We start from the raw sequence: 18,312 nt of genomic DNA on the forward strand, positions 1-18,312 counted from the left end.
CTTGATTGAAAGATGAATATAAGGGTGGAAGTCATGCTGTACTGAGGCCATAAAAAGATTCCAGGTATTAAAGTGGATACACTAAGACGTAACAAGCCCTCTACAATGCTGGGTTGGCCCTTTTGGCTTTGCTATAATGCAAATAGAACGAAGAATCATACACTAAACATTAGCCAAAATAAATCATGCACCATATCTAGTGGTAAATGAATTATACTGGCTCCTCAGAACTGCTCTTTCCACAGAGAGCCATCCTTCTAGACAGTCAGAGGAAAACTGAGTGAATTTTCTTGCTGTACCTATGAGAACAGGAAACAGAGCTAAAGCTCCTATGTAATAAGTTCAGTTTCAAAGCTAGAATTTTAATATGGCCACCTAGTTATAGAAGATTTGCTATAAAAGTTATATTTGTATTAACAATGAATTTTTGGATGTTTATAAGCTTAGAAACTGTTACAGAAATAACAACACAAAAATACTGGCTGTAGGCAAACCAGCTTCCAGTGTTCTTCTGATATTTACAATTAGGGAGCTTAATGAAATCCAGTGTAACAGATTTGGTCCATAATCCCCACACTTCTGACTTGTACTATCATGACATCTTCCAGCAAGTATGGAGCAAATGGATTAGATCTACAGCCTAATTTTATAGTCTTCCCTTCAACTGATTTTCTTGTACTTTCCAACAATATTTAAGAAAATATTTTCCAATTAATTGAAAGTCATTTAGTGCTCTCACCACATTACTCTTCAATGAGTCTGAAGCAGATACACTTTCTTCTTCTCAAGTGCCTTTGATTTCTTCTCTGCATGCACAGACATGCACTTAATTAAAACTTTCCATCAAAGTGGCATTAGCTAGACACACAAGGCATACCAACTTGCTCTTAGGCTTCCTGCCAGAAAGCCAGCAGTGCTGATGCTTTCCTTCATTTACTTCAAAGTGTCAGCAAAACAGGCAATTTATGACCACATAAATATGGAGCCAACAACCCACGACCACTATCTGCAGCAATATAGCACAGACACAGCAGTTTCGTTGGTCCACCTCCCTCAGACTGGTTCATGCTGCCAAATGCAGAACCAGAGCACACTTTACTAAGTGTCTTCTGTAACACTGTAATAAAATAAATTACCAGGATGAGTGTTTAAAAAGGTGTCAGGGAGCAACATGAACAAATCCCATTAGCAGTCAACAGGATTTGTGCAGGTATCTACTTTTCACCACATTGAAAACTTAACCCCAGGGCGTAACACATACAAGCAGTACAGAGATATATCACATCATTGTGGAATGAGGTCTGGTTTTGATCAGGATATTGCGATTTTTGGTAGGAAATAAAGATACAGGGAGGAAAGCCTTTTGCTATAATATAGTGTTACGATTGTGGGCAGGGATTTAAAAAAGCATCCAATGAAAGGCAGACATCTGAGAAATCATGTAATCGCCAGAAGCATTTGGAAAACTGTAGGACACAACAGCTCTCATTATACGGCACCAGTTCTGCTTTGGAAGGTTTCAGAGATGTGGTATCTGGCAAGCAACCCCAGAGAAAAAGTGTATTTCTGACCACCAGTGTAGGTATTCTTACATGTGAAAATACAGCAGAGTCTAGATGATGCCATTTAGCTCTGCTAGGTGCTGATTGTCATACATGTGCTTTTCACAGTTAAGTTGACATTAAACTAGAGTGGTTTTAAATTGAGACTAGGTGTCGTGTGTGGCAGCACTGATAATTCTCTAATCTACAGACTTCATTTCCTAAAAATGGAAGAAATCTTACAAAGTTATTTTATGAAATAACAGACAGAATTTAACAGGAGCAGTTCTGCTAAGACGGGAAACATACCAACAACTGAAGGTATCTGCAGGGCACTGATGCCCAAGCTCAGGACGAAATCTGAGCTTGAGGAAAAGTTCCTCCTTGTCTGGGAATTATTTTATGCTTTCCTGTGCAACAACAAATGACTGAACTGGGGCATGAGTACCTTTAACTGACTTCATCGTTCAGCAAGACTGACCTTTAGTTTATACCTTGACATATTTTTCTTCCAAATGCATTTCTTGAAAGCAAAACCAAACAGCATTTTCCTCACCCTGCATACTCTCGGTAAAGAGTTAGAAAATGCAGGTGAAATATTGACTTATAGAATAGGAGCAAAGGAATTTCACTGACTTCAGAAATGCCAGGGTTTTGCCCTTCAGCAGGAGCTTGAACAGGGTATAACAGGGAACACATCCCTATACACTGAAAAACCCAGCCACATACACAACATAACTTAATGGTCTTGCTCAGAAACTCTGTGCCTCCTGAACCTTCTAAAGCATAAAGGAACTGGAAACACAACAAAAAGGTGTCTGCAGTTTTGCTCACACATTAATTGTTTGAGATCAACTGAAGAAGTAAATAAACACGCCAGCATTCCAATGCAAAGAAAAACACACACAAAATCCAGTCACTGAGATGTTAAGTCCTCTTCGTAATTTTGAGTGCCAGCCACTTTTGAAGAAGGAACTTATGGTATTAAAGGTTACAACTGAAGTGCAAGTGTAATCCTATAATTAAAGACTCCACAGGCAATAATCAGACGATCTTACAAAAACTCCAAGATGTAGCAAAGAAACACAATAGGTGAGTTAGATAATTCTGAGTATTAGAGCTACAGCATGAAGCTGGTGTAGAGATGACTTTCTTTAACAAAAAGATACCTGCCAGGTTGGCTGGTTAGCTTGTGCAAACGCCCTTGAAAGGCTCTAGATGAGGTGGACTAGAGCCTTATTGTAAAACAGACTTCTGTAAAAATATAAGAGAGAAAACATTAATCACCTGAGATAAATTTAAATAGAATTAAATTTCTTTTATACATTCATTTTTAAAAACATAGATTATATCCACATAATTCACATTTTATAGTTAAGGATGCAGTTGCTTTAAGTAAATTTTCAAAAGCTGTTCACCACAGCTTAACTTTTTTGTGAATTTATTTGTATGTATAGGAAGCCAAATTTTTATTAGATGGACTGGTAAACTAAAAATATGTATTTTCTATGTTTTGTTACATATGCAACCATTTTGTGGAACTTAAGCCCCACTATATGAACACTGATTGAGCTTTTTACATTGTAGTGGCCTGGCTGGGATGGAGTTAATTTTCTTCATAGCAGCCTGCATGTGCTATGTTTTGGATCTGTGATTAAAACAGTATTGATAACACATCCATGTTTTGGCTACTGCTTAGCAATATTGCTAATATTGCTTCATCAAGTCCTTCTCTGTTTCCCACTCTGTTCCCCTGCCTGGAGTCATTTCTCCCTCCCTGCCAAGTAGGCTGGGGAGTGGGCAAGAAGCTGGGAGGACACACTGCTGGGACAGCTGACCAGAAGTGACCAAACGGATATTCCACGCTCATATGACGCTGCACTCAGCAATAAAAGCTGAAGGAAAGGAGGAGAAGAAGGGACATTCATGGTTATGGCATTTGCCTTCTACAGTAACTGTTATATGTGTTGAGGCCTTGCTTACCAGAAAGTGGTTGAACATCTGCCAATCACATTATTTTTAATCCTCCTCATTTTTCTTTGTGCATTTTCACTTATTACTCTGTCTTATCTTGATACATGAATCTCTTGCCTTCCTTCTCTTTTCTCCTTATCCCATGGGACAGTGGAGTGAGTGAGCAGCTGTGCAGGTGTTTGGTTGTTGGCTGAGGTGAGCCCACCACATCATCTGTAAACTCTTCAAGACTTCTTCTGTAGATCCATGGCAAAACATATTTTTGTTATCCTACTACTTCATTAGTTAGATATTGCTACTCTGGGGTTTAGTTTCATTATTACCAAAGGAAGTAAAAAAGATGAGGAGTAATATTCAGAGAAGTGAGACTAAAGGAAGTTAACAGAGGGTAAGCTTTCAAGAAGTGTATGTTTAAGGCAGCTACCAAGTTGCAGAGAACAAAGTGCAAAGTTCTGCACGGAACTGGTCACAAGGAGATCATTAAGAATTTTGGTCAATTGAGTCCAGGTGGATAAACTGAGTGGAAAAGGCAGAAGAAGATGCGCAACAGATGCTCTGAGAAGACAGACAGAAAACAGGAAACTAGGCACAAAGGGATCGGTAGTAGTAGTGTGTGGCAAATACCAAATCCAATTAAAAGAGGAAAACTTAGCAAAACTTGACAAAGGAAACACTTGACAAAGCTAAGTTGCCAATCTACAGGGAAGCTGAAGTTCTAGTGTACAGTTAAGTTCTGGAGGTACAAACACATAAAGCTGTCAAGAAATAGAAAGACCTTGACCCCTTACATCCTAGATCCATTGGCACTGGGGTAGTGAACATGTAACGTGTAGAAGAAAACTTCCCTGCTGCTATCTGAGCAAGCAATCATTCATAATGGGATCAACATGCTCAGGTCCACTTCCTCTCCTTCTTGCTTACCCACATCTAGAACAAATGCTGCTGGGAGAAGCTGTGGGTTACCAGAAGAGAACCACACTCCATGTTGGAAGGATGAATTCTGCAACAGAGAGACCATCTATGCACGGAAGGCTTGAGTCACCCTATCTGAAGGGCTATGTGATCTATTAATAAATCTGAGCTCTCATTAAGCATAGCACAGGCTGGAAAAATATGGCCAAGTGTGTGAAAGCGGAAATAATCCTTGAAAATCAACAGTCAGTATAGGATGTTACACATTCTGTTGACCTATATATATATCTGTATACTAGACCGTGTCTGTTCTGGTTGCAAGTCCCATAGCCGCCTTTATCATTCTGCATTATTGAGCTTCCAGGCCGCAAAGAAATAAAACAGTGCAAGACATTGCAAGTTCATTATTTAGGAAATGGTAATAAAAGAGTCCATGTTGGTAGGTATCATTTTGCAGTTCACTACCATAACAAAGTTCAGCAGTAGGAAGGTTTATTCGGTAACGGAGCAGAAGAGACAAAGCATGTTATGGCTTCATTCAAATAGTGTCACTTCCAATTTAAAAGCAAAAGAAAGGGAATAGTGAGCACCATGGGAATTTAGGTCAAATCAGATCATTATTTCTGTACACTTAAAAATCCCGAAGAAAAGAACACACCCTTGGTGTTCAGCAATGGACAGTTTTGTGGACACCCTTTAGGAGCTGGCAGAGGTATCAGAACAAAGACAGCAACAGTCCAGGACTAATGCCAATAAAACCCATGAAACTTAGAAACCACGTGTAAACACAGCCTTTCTGCAGCTAAGGGAAAAGAAGAAACTAGGTCCATATTATCTTGAAAACACTACAGTCTCTTCATATCAGGAGCTTATAAATAAACACTATTTCCGTAACTTTCCAGTCAAAACCAAATATAAGAAGTCAGTAATTGTTGGTGACCAGAAAACTGATGAGTCTTTCCAAATCTCTTCACCCTCCTTCTATACCAGTCACATTACTTGCCCAGCTCAGCTACCACCTAAGGTTATAAACATGCCAATGTAAGCAGACACTGGTTTTTTCCACTTATCACAGGACTCAAATTGCTGCTGACAGACCTGGCGTAAGAAAATTTACTGTAACCTTCCAGGATGGCTGACTGGAATATGATTTGGAAAGAAAACTGTTTGCCTCCAGAAACAATGGCTGTGTTATGAAACTCTCGGACCACTGGCCAAGGCTGTCAGCACTGCCATTCACCACCTGGCTATCCATCACAGAGCACCAGATCAGCCATCAGCACATTACAGAAGCTACCAGCTGCATTAGCCACCAGTGCATCAGGCTGGACTCAAACCCTTACAAAGTCCACAGTAAAAATAAACCCTAAGTTCACAACAGGGCAATCAGGGTGCCTGGAGATGAGAGTTCTTTCCTGGTTTTGTTTGTTTTTTCTTTCTTTCCTCCAGAATAGTTTGAATTAAACCTGGCAACACTAACCCTCAACAGCCTAAGTACTGGCAACAGGTCTCACAAGCTCTAGCTGCTCCCTTAGATCTATGGACCTTCTTGAGGTTCAAACCCATGGAGGGGGAAGAAGGCACCACACACTTACAGCAGGAGAACTCAGACAGATTTGGATGTGGCAGCTAACTTCTAACTAGCCAGAGACACTAGTGGCAGGCTGTGCACTTCACAGGTCCAAGCCCAACTGAAACATATGCCCATGCAAGGCTCCTCAAAAAAAGGGACAAATGGATGCAGCCCCAGAAATGGAGCCATATCACATATACGTTTAAGCAAATGTCCTCATGCTTCTCACCTTCTGCTTCTCACAATTGCTTCCTTCAGTCTGCTAAATTCATTGAGGGACCAAACGGCTGGGCACTGGTGGTTACGTTTGTCACTTACTTAGGCCATCTTTTGAAGCACTCTGATCTAGGCTAGAGCAGGAAAAGAAAACTAAGCATGCCATCCAGGAGAAATACTCTCCAGCTCGTGGACATAGCGTAAATATGTTATACAAGCTAAGGTTTCCAAACTGAAGAACACATGTAACCACAGGTTAGAGAGCCCCGGAACATAACAATGCCAGCGGTAGGCAGTCAGACTTTACCGCAAATCCTCAGGATGCCTATCCTTGCAGAACAACTTTCACACATAAAGATGGTTCGCACAAAATAAACATCCTTCCTCTAAAGCCATTTACATGCTTTTCCCTTTCACAAAGGACAATAATATCAGCAATTGCTCTTGCAAGACTGAAATAAGTGTACAACATGAACAATAGGATACATCAGAAACTCACTGGTATACATACTGACCTCTGCTATTCCAATGCTGGTGTCTATTGTAGATTTAATTAACTGGAGGAAAATTAACACGGCAGAAAAAAGATGAGAGCCGAATGCAAGACAACACAGAGAAACCACATAGTTCAGTATTTAAAAGCCTAAGGGATCAGCTCTCAAATTAAATTGAAATCAACAGGAATTCACCTCTTTGTTAGCGATGTCAGTGCACATTAACAACACAACTTGTTACAAAGAGCTAAGAAATACCTGCCCCACACACGAATTCTGTCAAAGTTGTTCTGATCAGTCACTTTTATTGACTTCATTATTCAGTCTGTTCAACAGGGATTATCCACTAAAAATAAAATCTGTATGCAAAATTAAGAGACAGGTATAAATAAGAAAGGAACGGGGACACTATGTACCTGGTAACTTCTAAAGATCTGGTGACAGGAGGTGATTTAGTTTTTGAGTCAGAGTTTTGTAATTTTGTTAAATGTTTTCTGGAGATTATAATTAGCAATGTATTATCAGAACTAAATAAAAACTGATTTTACAAGAAAATAAATGTTAAATTATCCCATCTGATAGAAAAACAGCTTTGATCCTCATGATATTTCCAGGTAAATACAGTATTTCTTTTTAGGAAGAGAATTAATGTAACAAACCCAAGTTTTTCAAGAACTCTCAAGTTTCAGGCAGTCTGTTCATAGGTGTTTATAACTTTTAAAAAATTATGAATAAAATCTCAAGATTTTCTTGTTCACAGTTAACAGCCCTCTGTGCAAATTAAATTCAAAATGCACTGTAATAAGGAGAACAAAATACCTGACAAGTACTCAATCACTATAGAACTAAAATATGGTACCAATTTCAAGAATTCTTGACGTAATTTCCCAGTTTACACATAGGAGGCTGCTAGTATGGAAATCCACTCTACCTCTTTCCCTCCCAGAAGCAGGAAATCCTTTGTTTATTGTAAGTAAGTGGTTCAAAACTGTCTGTGCAAAGTGCAAAATATCAGAACACAGTACAGTGGAGAGGTAAAGAATTTCATTTTCCCAGATGTGCCTTTTGTCATAAACCCTCGTTTGTGGCCACGAAAGAGAATTTTATATTGTCTGTAATATTCCTTATGAGGAATTTTCATTTGCATAGTAATCAAGATTCAATCTGGGAGGAAACAAAAGACAAAAGAATTAAATTTCAAGGCTATCAATCAAACATAATTCTTTGTTTTGCCATTGCTTTATAATGATAAGAAAAGATAAAGAGACTATCCTAGGAGTAAAAAATGTTTAAATCAGCACAGAAGGAGTTTATATGGCAAAAATAGCTAACACGCCTGAATGTAATGTAATGTAATAGTTTATTTCACTTAGCAGAATGTCTTTGGTTAACTTGAGTGTTAATGTTCTGCAGAGGCAAACAATTAAAAGCAGAAATCCTCAAATGGGAAGTTTGCAATTCCATTGCTGTACCCTCAGCGACAGTTATCTTAAACTCAGCATATTGACAAAGCAACAGATTCTGTACTTACCTAAAAATAAGACCAAAGTTTCCTCTTCCTAAAAAGCCAGTACCATTTCACACAGACACAAAATACCCCATCGAATGTGCTGCCACATGAGGCAGCAGTGCCCGTGCTTGCAAGAGCACAAGGGACCAACAGCCCCGGCGGCACCTGACTCAGGTGGGGCTGCAGCTCCCACTGAAGCCTTGTGCAACCACTGTGGGAACTGCTGCCCCAGAAAACCCAGCTGCTTTTTCTTATTTGCCACCCCTGATTCCTGCAGGCATGCAACACGCTGCTTCCTATGTGCTACTTAAGGGCAAGCTAGCCTCCTCTCTTCCCAACAATTCGGATGAGATGTATTACTTCTCCAGGTAACAGATTAAAGGTGCTCTGCCACTCACATGGCAAACGTTTCACTAGGCTGCCATGCAACTGGGGCACAAATGTTGAAGTCTTTGACTAGCTTGTACTAGAAACCTAAAAGCCCACCAACAGGCACAAAAATCAGGGAGTTCACATAGGGGAGGAATGGTCTATAGTATCGTTGTTCCACGGAGAATTCGCACTCCCCCGGTGAAAGCCCATAGGTGCTGGTACTTGGGCAAGCTGGTACTGTAATGGCTTGTGTAGCTGCAGGCACTGCGGTGGAAGTATGACCATGCTGTCTGCTGACAGATATAGGATACCTGATACTTTAGAAGAGCACTCAAAAATGCAGGAAGCAGACAGCATGGATTCAAAAATGTTGCATTTTGGGTTTGTCTGGGGGTGTTTTGAGACACTATATTCAGTATATACCTTATATTCAGTATGGACTCTGTGAAGTGGCAAAAAACAACCTATCTTACACTAGTGCTTTGTTGTCCTGGTGTTACTTTCCAAACCCCAAAGCAGGAGAGATGCCCTCCAGCACTAGTACAGTGCCTTCTTTAGCATTCTTGCTGTGACCCATAATGCCTTGGGGATACTATTTGCCTTTGTGCTACATGGCCTGTATGCCACATGTCTGTCAATTGAAGTAGCCTGAGCTGTACAGAGAAGAAAACCCAATCACTAGAATAGAAAGAGCAGTATAGCTAGCTGGTGTATTGTATAACAATACGTTCAGAAAACGTAAAATTTTCAGATTAGAGACACAACACCCACACTATTTTTGGAGATGAAAAGCATAACGACAAAGGTGAAAACTGACCTCTTCGTGCCAAACATGTTGGTGAGGGCTTGTTTCACATTTACGAATGCACTGCTCTGCACAAGCTGCTTCTGTTGACCTGGATGAGAAGCAAGAAACAGATTTTTAGATCAAGCAACTCAGGACCTTGATTTTAATATCCTGAACAATAAGTACATTAACCACCTTCCAGTGCAACTTCAGAGAATACCTGGCAATTTTATACAAAGGTTAGCAAAACAACGTAAAGGTTAACAAACAAAAGATAGAAGTTAAAAACCTAAGACCAAATCCTTAGGGCTTAAGCCCGAGGTTATTACAGCAGTTACTCCACAGTTACTCCACAAAAGAGTTAGGTATAATGCTATGTGGTAGTGCAACATCTAAAAGCCATAGCCTCTGAAAGGGAAAGTCATGTGCCCAAGTGAAATTTGGGTGCCTCAAAGCAACTAAACAAGATCTTTCTGAATTGCCAGTCTGAACACAGCTATATAAATTTACATCTTAATTGCATTTTGGTGCAATTTGTTGAATTACTATCATCTTGGTAAATTAGTCATTTTTCGAAAAAGAAACCATTAATACAAATAAGACCTTTCCTGGAGCAAGCCTATGAAGTATGAACCTCGGGAAATGTTACTCTTTGAACAAAAAAAAATTCCAACCGTTACACAAAAGAATAAAAACATAGAAATATAAAAGAACAACGGAATAATTAGATCAGGAGGAACTGCCCAGTCCAATTTTCAGCTCAAAGCAGGTGTAATCAAATCAAGGATTTGTCCAGTTGAGTCTTGAACATCTCTACAACCTCTCTGGGGATCCAGTTCCTGTACTTCACCATCATCACAGTAAAAACATTTTTCTTAATACCTAATCAGAATTTTCCACATTGTTACTTGTGTTCGCTGCCTCTTATCATAGCACTGTATATAGTTACATGGAAAAGTCTAGCTTCGTTTCTTCAGCCCAGGTACCCTGAATAGCAGCACTGTCCCCCTGCAGATTGACTGTTGCCTCCAATTCGATGTCATCCACAAACTTGCCCAGGCTGCACTCCATCCCATCACTGATGTGGAGCAGGAACCTTCCTTCTGTTGCCCAAAGTCACTACCTTTCCCCTTCCTTTGTCTTGAGAACCAACTTCCACTGCTTGTTCACGCATGGTCTGCATCTGTCCCTCCTTCCTCATTTTGTGCGGCTCAGGCTCTTATCTTTGCAGAGTTTATGCAAAGACCCCAGGTATCCCCTCCTCACGCTCTGGTGGTGCATGGTTTGCTCATCATTTCTGCAGTTCCTCCTCTATGCAAGTCAGCTCCTCATTCAGTGTGCCTTCCCCAGGACAGGCCCCTGCCACTCAACCCCAGCTTCTCACCTCCCACAGTGTGCCATTTAGGTCAAGGCCCCAACATGCCAAGGAGATTAGTGTCAGTCGCTGCCAGGAACATACCTTGTGGGGTGTGAGACCATCACTGCACACCCTCCAAGCCACCCTAGGCAAGTTTAAGCAGAGATGCTCTGTGTCCCTGCTGTGCTAATGGCTGTGACAGGAGTGTCACTGCTGCTCCCGATAAATTTAGCCCTCCCAAAACAGGAGACAGCCATTCCAGCAGCAGCCTGGATGCAAAGGTGCCAGAAGCAGTGCCCAGCAGAACTGAAAGCAGAGACTCAAACTGCCACACAGACTGAGAAGAGCAGCCTGGGCAGCACCCTGCATGCTCCCAGCCCCACAACCAGAGTCCCTTCTGCAGCCCCTGTTCACAGCACTCCAGTCCTTCATTGCCTAAGGACCAGCTGAAGAGCAAGTGGAAAGCACAGGCAGGCACCAGCCCCTCCAGCTCCAGGCTTCCCCTAGCACTTCCTTCCCATGAAACTGCAATGGCTCCAGACAATGGCTCACTTCCCGTGTGAATGCCATCATACATGTCCACTGCCCTCACAACAGGTAATTCTGATGCTAATGAAACCTTCCTGCCCTGCTCCCAAATGTTCAGCTTAAAGCAAAAAGACATAGCTTACAAAATAAAAAAAAATTCTATTTGTTTTTAAATGTAAATGTGCAATCTAAATACAAATGTTTTGTTCATCAGGTAGAAGCTGTGATTACATGATCCTGACTGACAGGAAGACTTTTGTCTACAAACTCCCTCCTAAATTAGTAAGATGCTCAAGGGGACTTCACATCTCTATGTCAGACCAGATAAAATGACACCAGGTAAAATGTCTTGTTACCTCCAAGCAAAGAAGTGGTATTTTCACAGCACTACATTTCATTAGGGGTTTGGGCAGTGACATTTTTATCTTAGTTTAACAGCTGATCTTCAAGCATTTCCTTTTTCGTTTTATGTAGGGCTTTTCGTTTTGGTGTGGCTCCTTCACTTGTACAGCTGCAAAGAGTCAAAGGAAACCTCCCTCTTCCTTTCCAAGCCCTCTTGTTCCAGAATCACTGCCTTGCAGCTGGGCAAGCAACACAAATAACATCAGCTGAAGTACACTTTCCTTCCCATACAATTATTCTATTCTCTCTGCCACTCACTAACATCAGTCGCTTTACACTGAGAGCATAACAAATGCATGCTCCAAGTTAGCTGTCTTGATTGGGATGTTCTAAAGCCTCTAGGCCAAGTGTCCACTCCAACTGAAAAATCAATGGATTTGGGGTATGCGCATTCCTTGCATGTTTTGGGAAATCATACTCCAGTGCATATTTATGATTGTCAGACTAACTGGGAGCCTAAGCTATATACACACAGTCAGATACACAGCTCAGAGATGGAACATGGATGAGATTAAGGAGACTGCAACTCAGCCTCTGCCCCAGTGCACACATCAAGTATCTCAAGCCATTTAGACAGCTGATTGTATAATGTGGAGCCTAAGTCTGCAAACGCACTACAAAAACCTGAGTCAGGCATTCCTCTTCTCTCAGAAGCTGTAAGGTTCAATCTCCCTAATTTAATTTTCACAAGTATTTAGGTTGTGACGTGGAAGACCAGGTCCCATATTTGAAAATGACACATTCACTTAAGATCCCAGGAACGCTGGCGGAACTTTGACACTGAAAACCCCAGTTTATTCAATCATTTGACGGTCATCTCTGTTTCCACTAAAGAGCACCATTCACAAGCATTTATTCTATTTTAAGCACCTTACATTAGTAGGTAAGGCTGCCTTTATATTCATAAGAACTTCAACCGAAGGGCTCTGATGCCTTCTGTCTCTTCTTGGATATAAATAATATTAGTGATGACATAAGGTACTGCAGTTTCTCAGAACACAGGACAAGCTATTTGAGGAAAATCAACAGGTATGAAATTGCTGAGTAGCTGAAGCATCCTCCCCTTGACGGTGACTGGCGCAGAAGTAGGAAGAGCAAGGTGCTGGATGTTACCACCTATACCAGCAGAAATTTTGCTGGCAGCATCACCTGCCTTTTCCTTGAGGCACAACCATATTCTTTTCAGAAAAAGAAAAAAAAAGACTGATACAATCACCAAATATATTAAACGAAACATTAATTTGGACTTTGGACATTTTTTCTCTTGCACAGAAGGTTTTTGCACAGGAATGTTTCCCATAGCATTTCACTGGCTTAGTGAGGGTAGTTGTGTCAGTCACTGCCTTTCAGCTGCAGCTCATCCCTCTCTGATGGAAGGTACCATCCTCAGGGCAAAGCGGCAGAACAGCCTGGGAGAACTGTCCTTGTTTTCTTCTAGACAGCCACATTAAACATCTAAGAAAGGCTGTTTAAAATAACAGACTCACTGTGCACTAGACCACATGAGAAATACCATTTATCTGTTAACGATGTCATTTTATACAGTAAAACTGGCACAAAAACTCAGTAAACCTTTTCATCTACACCTGATATATTTAAGCATAATTCACCCATGTAGATCTGAGCACAAGTATCACAAATAAAAATATTTTTGGTTAAGAAACAATTGTATTAGGATAAAAGTGGCATTTGGAAAATGGAAAACTGTTCATACAGAATTATGAAAGAAGATCTTTATCAATGACCTGGAGGACACAATGGGCTGCACTGTCATCAAGTTTGCAGATGGCACCAAACCAAGGGAGACCAGTTGATATGCTTTAGGGCAGGGCTGTCATCCAGGGAGACTTGGACAGGCCAGAGGGATGAGCTGACAGGGACCTTATGAAATTCAGCAAGGACAAATACAAAGTCCTGTACTTGGGAAGGAAGAAACTCTTGCAATGGTACAGGCTGGGCACTCTGGATGGAAGGGCCCAGGGGCTGCAAGCTGAGCACGAGCCAGCAGCATGCCCTGGTGCAGAGGTGAAGAACAGCATCCCAGACTTTGCTAGCAGGAGCACAGCCAGCAGATAGAGGGAAGAATCACCCCCTTTATTCCAAAATCATCAAGCCATTCCTGAAATACTGCATTCAATTCTGCAACCTGCCCCCAATCCAAGAATCAAACTGAGGCCAGTTCAGCAAAGGCACCCAAGCAGGTCAGGCTGGAGCACCTGCGCTGTAAGGAGACACTGGGGGAGCTGGGCTGCTCCAGCCTGGAGAAGGGGTGGCTTCAGGGGACCTAACGGCTCAGGTTCAGCTGTAGCAGTCATTTTATCAAGAAGACAGAATCAGGCTCTTCACAGTGGTGCATGATGGGAGGATGAGAGACAGTAGGTGCGAACTGAAACAAGAAGCTTTGACTGGATATCAAGAGATGCTTTTTACCATGATCACAGTTGGGCAGTGGACCATATTGCCCAGAGAGGTTGTGCAGCCTCCCTCCAAGTTTCTCAAAACCTGGCTAAATAAAGCCCTGAGCAACCTGGACTGATCTCGCTGCTGACCATGCATTGAGCAGGAGAATGGACTGGAGCCCTTCTGAAGTCCCCTCCAACTTGAGGTAACCTGAGATCCTAGGAGCTTACTTAAGGTACAGTATGATGAAGTGACAATGAGAGCTCATGGGGATGAAACAATCTTTGCACTTCAGTAAAGCCTTACATTTTTTATATTGCTCTAAATTCTTTATACTTGCACCCCAAAGGCAGGGCCTCAGTGTTGATGGGCCCCTCCAAAAGATTGCAATAGTACCCAAACACTTCCCTATACTCAGCTACATCACCCACTATTATCCACATTATTTTTGTTAAACTGTACTTTCATACATTTGAGGCCTTTAGAGTAATTCCACCCAATGCTATCAGAGATTAAAAATACGTAATCTTGGAATTCAGTGTGTCTCAAGATTATAGCATTAAACTTAAATAACATCCCTTACTGCAAGTTACTGATTTGCTGGCGCTTATTAAAAGAATATTCTGATAAACTTACCAAAACCCTTAGAGATACCAAAAGATATAAAAACCAGAACAGAAGGGTAAGATCACCTACAGTAGAACATTTCTAGCAGGTCGGTGCTTTTCTCCTGCCCTCTGTCTTGAAAACATTGGTTTTCTCCTGTAAATGTCTGCTTTCTTCCATACCTAGAGAACTCTATAGACTATTTTAACACAGCAGCCTAAACTGCTTGGAGTAAAAGGAGCTGAGTGAAATGCAGATCCATCCAAAACACATAAAGCAAGAAAACATCACCTTAATTTACACAGCAGAGTAAAAAACTAAGGCACAAAGCAAAGTGAGAAACTGTTTCACAGCAAGAAGCCCTTTGCAGTATAACAGCATACTTAGGTAGGATCACAACATCTTCCCAAAAGCCATCCCATGACTTATGTCTACTCGAAGTTACCAGGAACATACAGCATTAACCAGAAGCAATGTAATGGCCCGTGGATGCAAACGGTGAGAGTAATTACTTCTGGCCTTAAGCTCTGGGAAACCCTGCCCCAGATCACTCATTTCAGCCTTTTTAGTACATTGCACAACCATTTCGAAATTAAATCATTTATTCAAACATTTACAAAACACACATTTATTCTCTATAGAGTCTAGCTTGATTTTTTCTGTTTTGTTTAATTACCTTAACACTTGGAAGAAGTGTACCTTAACATTCAAATCAACAATTCGCAGTTTAGTTTAGCAGCTCTTGGTGCTAACTCCTTAGTGGCTTCTTAAGCAACTTAAATGATTAATAAAAATAAATAAGCCAATAAAATGAACTATTCAAATAGAGCAAAACAAAATGTCATTACTAATGTAAAGACTGCTTTATCTGAAAAGTAAATGAAATCTTTAACAGCAATTCTCATGCAGTGAAATAAACCTGACTGCCATCTGTTGTTGATTAAAGGTCAGTTCAGTATCAAGAGTTTAATAAATAATTCATTTTGCCTACTGTAAATCATGAAGACAGCCAACATAATGGCCATTCAAAAGTATTAACTCTCTATGTTTTTTTCTGATATCTGAAGGGAAAGTATTTAGAAATATAAAAATTAACTTCATATATTTCACTATGGTGATTATTTTATCTGTCAGCAGTCTTTTACAGCAACCAGATAGCTGCCAAAGATCTAATACTATTGTCTATTATGATTACATTTGTAATCCTGTTAATCTTCTTACACTTCCAGTTTTTTCTTTACAAATTAATTACATTATGACTGCTGTGTGCTTTTCATTTGAATGACAGTTTCCATGTCAGATGTTTTCTTCTTCCAAAATGAAGTTAAATATTTCTGGTTTTAAGATAACAGTAACAAAGAAATACCAGTTTGCCTCCTCATCCCAGTGCCAGCTCAGGTGACCTCATCTGATAATCCTTCTTTCATCCTTTGTTTCTAAATCCTCATGTTTCATTCTTTAAAATAATACGATCATCAAAACCTCACAATACCCTTCATTTCCACTTGCTTTCTTTTATTTCTCTTCCTTTCCTACATTGTACAATTCCATGTACATATCTTTCTCGTGTCATAGCTAAGTGCAGCTTCTGCCACAAAGTCCACACAGTATATACAACACAGCGATGTAGGTGTGCTCTAACTCATTCCCTGTTAGATCATCTGCCCTTGCCTGTAGGTAACTCTAGGCAAACCCCAACTACTGTAATAGGAGAGAAAAAATTTCTTGGCGAGCTCTCTGTGAGCATGCTAAAGAAACATAATGATTTTTAAATAAGACTGATAAAAATACACAACCATTTGCCCTGGGTATTTTGCCCTCTTTCACCTTCACAGCAGACACACAGCTTCCTTTGCCATGAGTTCAGGATGAAGGGACATTCCTCTACATCCTTTAGATCATCTTAAAATTTATATTCCTTGGAAATCTAAGGTAGGGAAAAGAAAAAAAAGAAAAAAAAGACTGCTAATCCTTCTCCAGGCACAATAGCTGGGCTATAAATTATTAAGTAAGTAGTGGATGTGCCTATGAACAGAAAGCAGCACACACACAGAGAAGACTCACAGGGAGTAACCAGAACAGATCAGGATTGCATTATTTTTGTTTATTTACAAAGAGTTATAAAGCCTGGTGAAGTTGGGGGCGGGGGGGGGGGAAGGGGAGGAGGCTGGAAATAAAAGTAGGCTAAAAAAATAGGCTAAAAGATCCCTTTCCAAAAGCCCACCTGAAGTCAATGGACATTAAGGAGAAAACTATATCTACTGAGACAGAAATGGCAGCTGCAATGGTTCATTTACTGCTGCTGTGAGATGTGAAGTTGGAGCTATTTACCCACCCCCCTCTTCTCTGGGAAAATCAAGAATATCCCAAAGTAGAAACAAAAAGATCATGACCTTAATGTTCCCCAAAGCTGAAGTAACCAACACCACTTGCAGCAGGTAGGCTGCTGCTTTCAGACATCATTCAATGACAATTTTCCTCCAGTAGCAAGGGAGATCTTACTCTCTTCAGGCCTATTCTGGTTTTTAACTCCTGTGCCGCAGTTTGTGTCCCTTTAGTTGTATGAATATAATGTCATATAGGACTACATTAAAACCAAGTAGCTGAAATGAAGCAGATTAATATCCCCCTTTAAAAAATTAAAAAAAAAAAAAAAAAAAAAAGTCTTTAAAACTTGGTATTTTCTTAAGAAAAAAAATTAGACATTTCATTGGTGTAGTGTACAGTGCAGGTTGCATGGGCACAAGGAGAGCATCTGTGAACTTTGGAATCATAAACATGAATCATAATCATAAACAAAGTCTGTTTTATAAACAGACTTTAAAGTCAAAGCAACATCTGAGTCATAACTTCTGAAATGGTCATTAAAGTTTAAAATCTGTAAGGAGTATTTGTGCCCTCTGTAAAATTAGTTTTAAAGGGCATTCCAAAGACAGGTCTTAATCTGCACAGGGAAGATGCAATCTCTGATTATATATCCCATATACATAAAAAATATAAAACCAAGTGTGTTGACCTTGGCTGGCTGCCAGGTGCCGATCAACTGCTCTCCTGCTCCCCCTCCTCAACAGGACAAGGGGAAAAATAAGACAGATATCTCATGGGTTAAGATATCTTGGGACAGGGAGATCACTCACCAATTACCATCACAGGCAAAACACTTGACTTGGGGAAATTAATTTTATTTGTAATTAATTGTAACACAGTAGGACAGTGAGAAAGAAAAGCACATCTAAAACCCTCCCCTTCATTCTTCCTAGGCTCAACTTCACTCCTGACTTCTACCTCCCCTCTCAGGCACACAGGGATGGAGAATGGGGGTTGCAGTTAGGCTGTAACACTTGTCTCTGCTGTTCCTTCCTCCTCATGCTGTTTCCCTGCTCCAGTGTGGGAACATTCACACAGGAGACAGCCCTTCACAAAGCTCCAATGGGCCTCTCTATCATGGGTCCCTTCCACAGGGTGCAGCCCTTCAGGCACAGACTGCTCCCGTGTGGGTCCCTTCCACAGGGTGCAGCCCTTCAGGCACAGACTGCTCCAGTGTGGGTCCCCCGCAGGGTCACAAGTCCTGCAGCAAACCCTGCTCCAGTGTGGGCCATCTCTCCACAGGGCCACAGGTCCTGCCAGGAACCTGCTTTAG

At 40.8% G+C, this 18,312-nt stretch overlaps 1 protein-coding gene across 5 annotated transcripts in view; it reads right to left on the reverse strand.

Annotated features, from left to right (window-relative positions):
* OXR1 (oxidation resistance 1) overlaps positions 1-18,312 on the reverse strand; it is a 261,974-nt gene that overhangs the window by 209,454 nt on the left and 34,208 nt on the right. For all 5 annotated transcript variants that reach the window (XM_030481344.1, XM_030481352.1, XM_032919856.1 and 2 more), the window contains exon 2: positions 9,410-9,488. Coding sequence is in view for 3 of the 5 variants with exons in the window: in XM_030481352.1 (XP_030337212.1) it covers positions 9,410-9,426 (17 nt within the window). In the remaining 2 variants the exon portion in view is untranslated. The remainder of the gene's footprint in view (positions 1-9,409; positions 9,489-18,312) is intronic.

Source organism: Strigops habroptila, chromosome 1, assembly GCF_004027225.2.
Source record: "Strigops habroptila isolate Jane chromosome 1, bStrHab1.2.pri, whole genome shotgun sequence".
Taxonomy (NCBI): Eukaryota; Metazoa; Chordata; class Aves; order Psittaciformes; family Psittacidae; genus Strigops; species Strigops habroptila.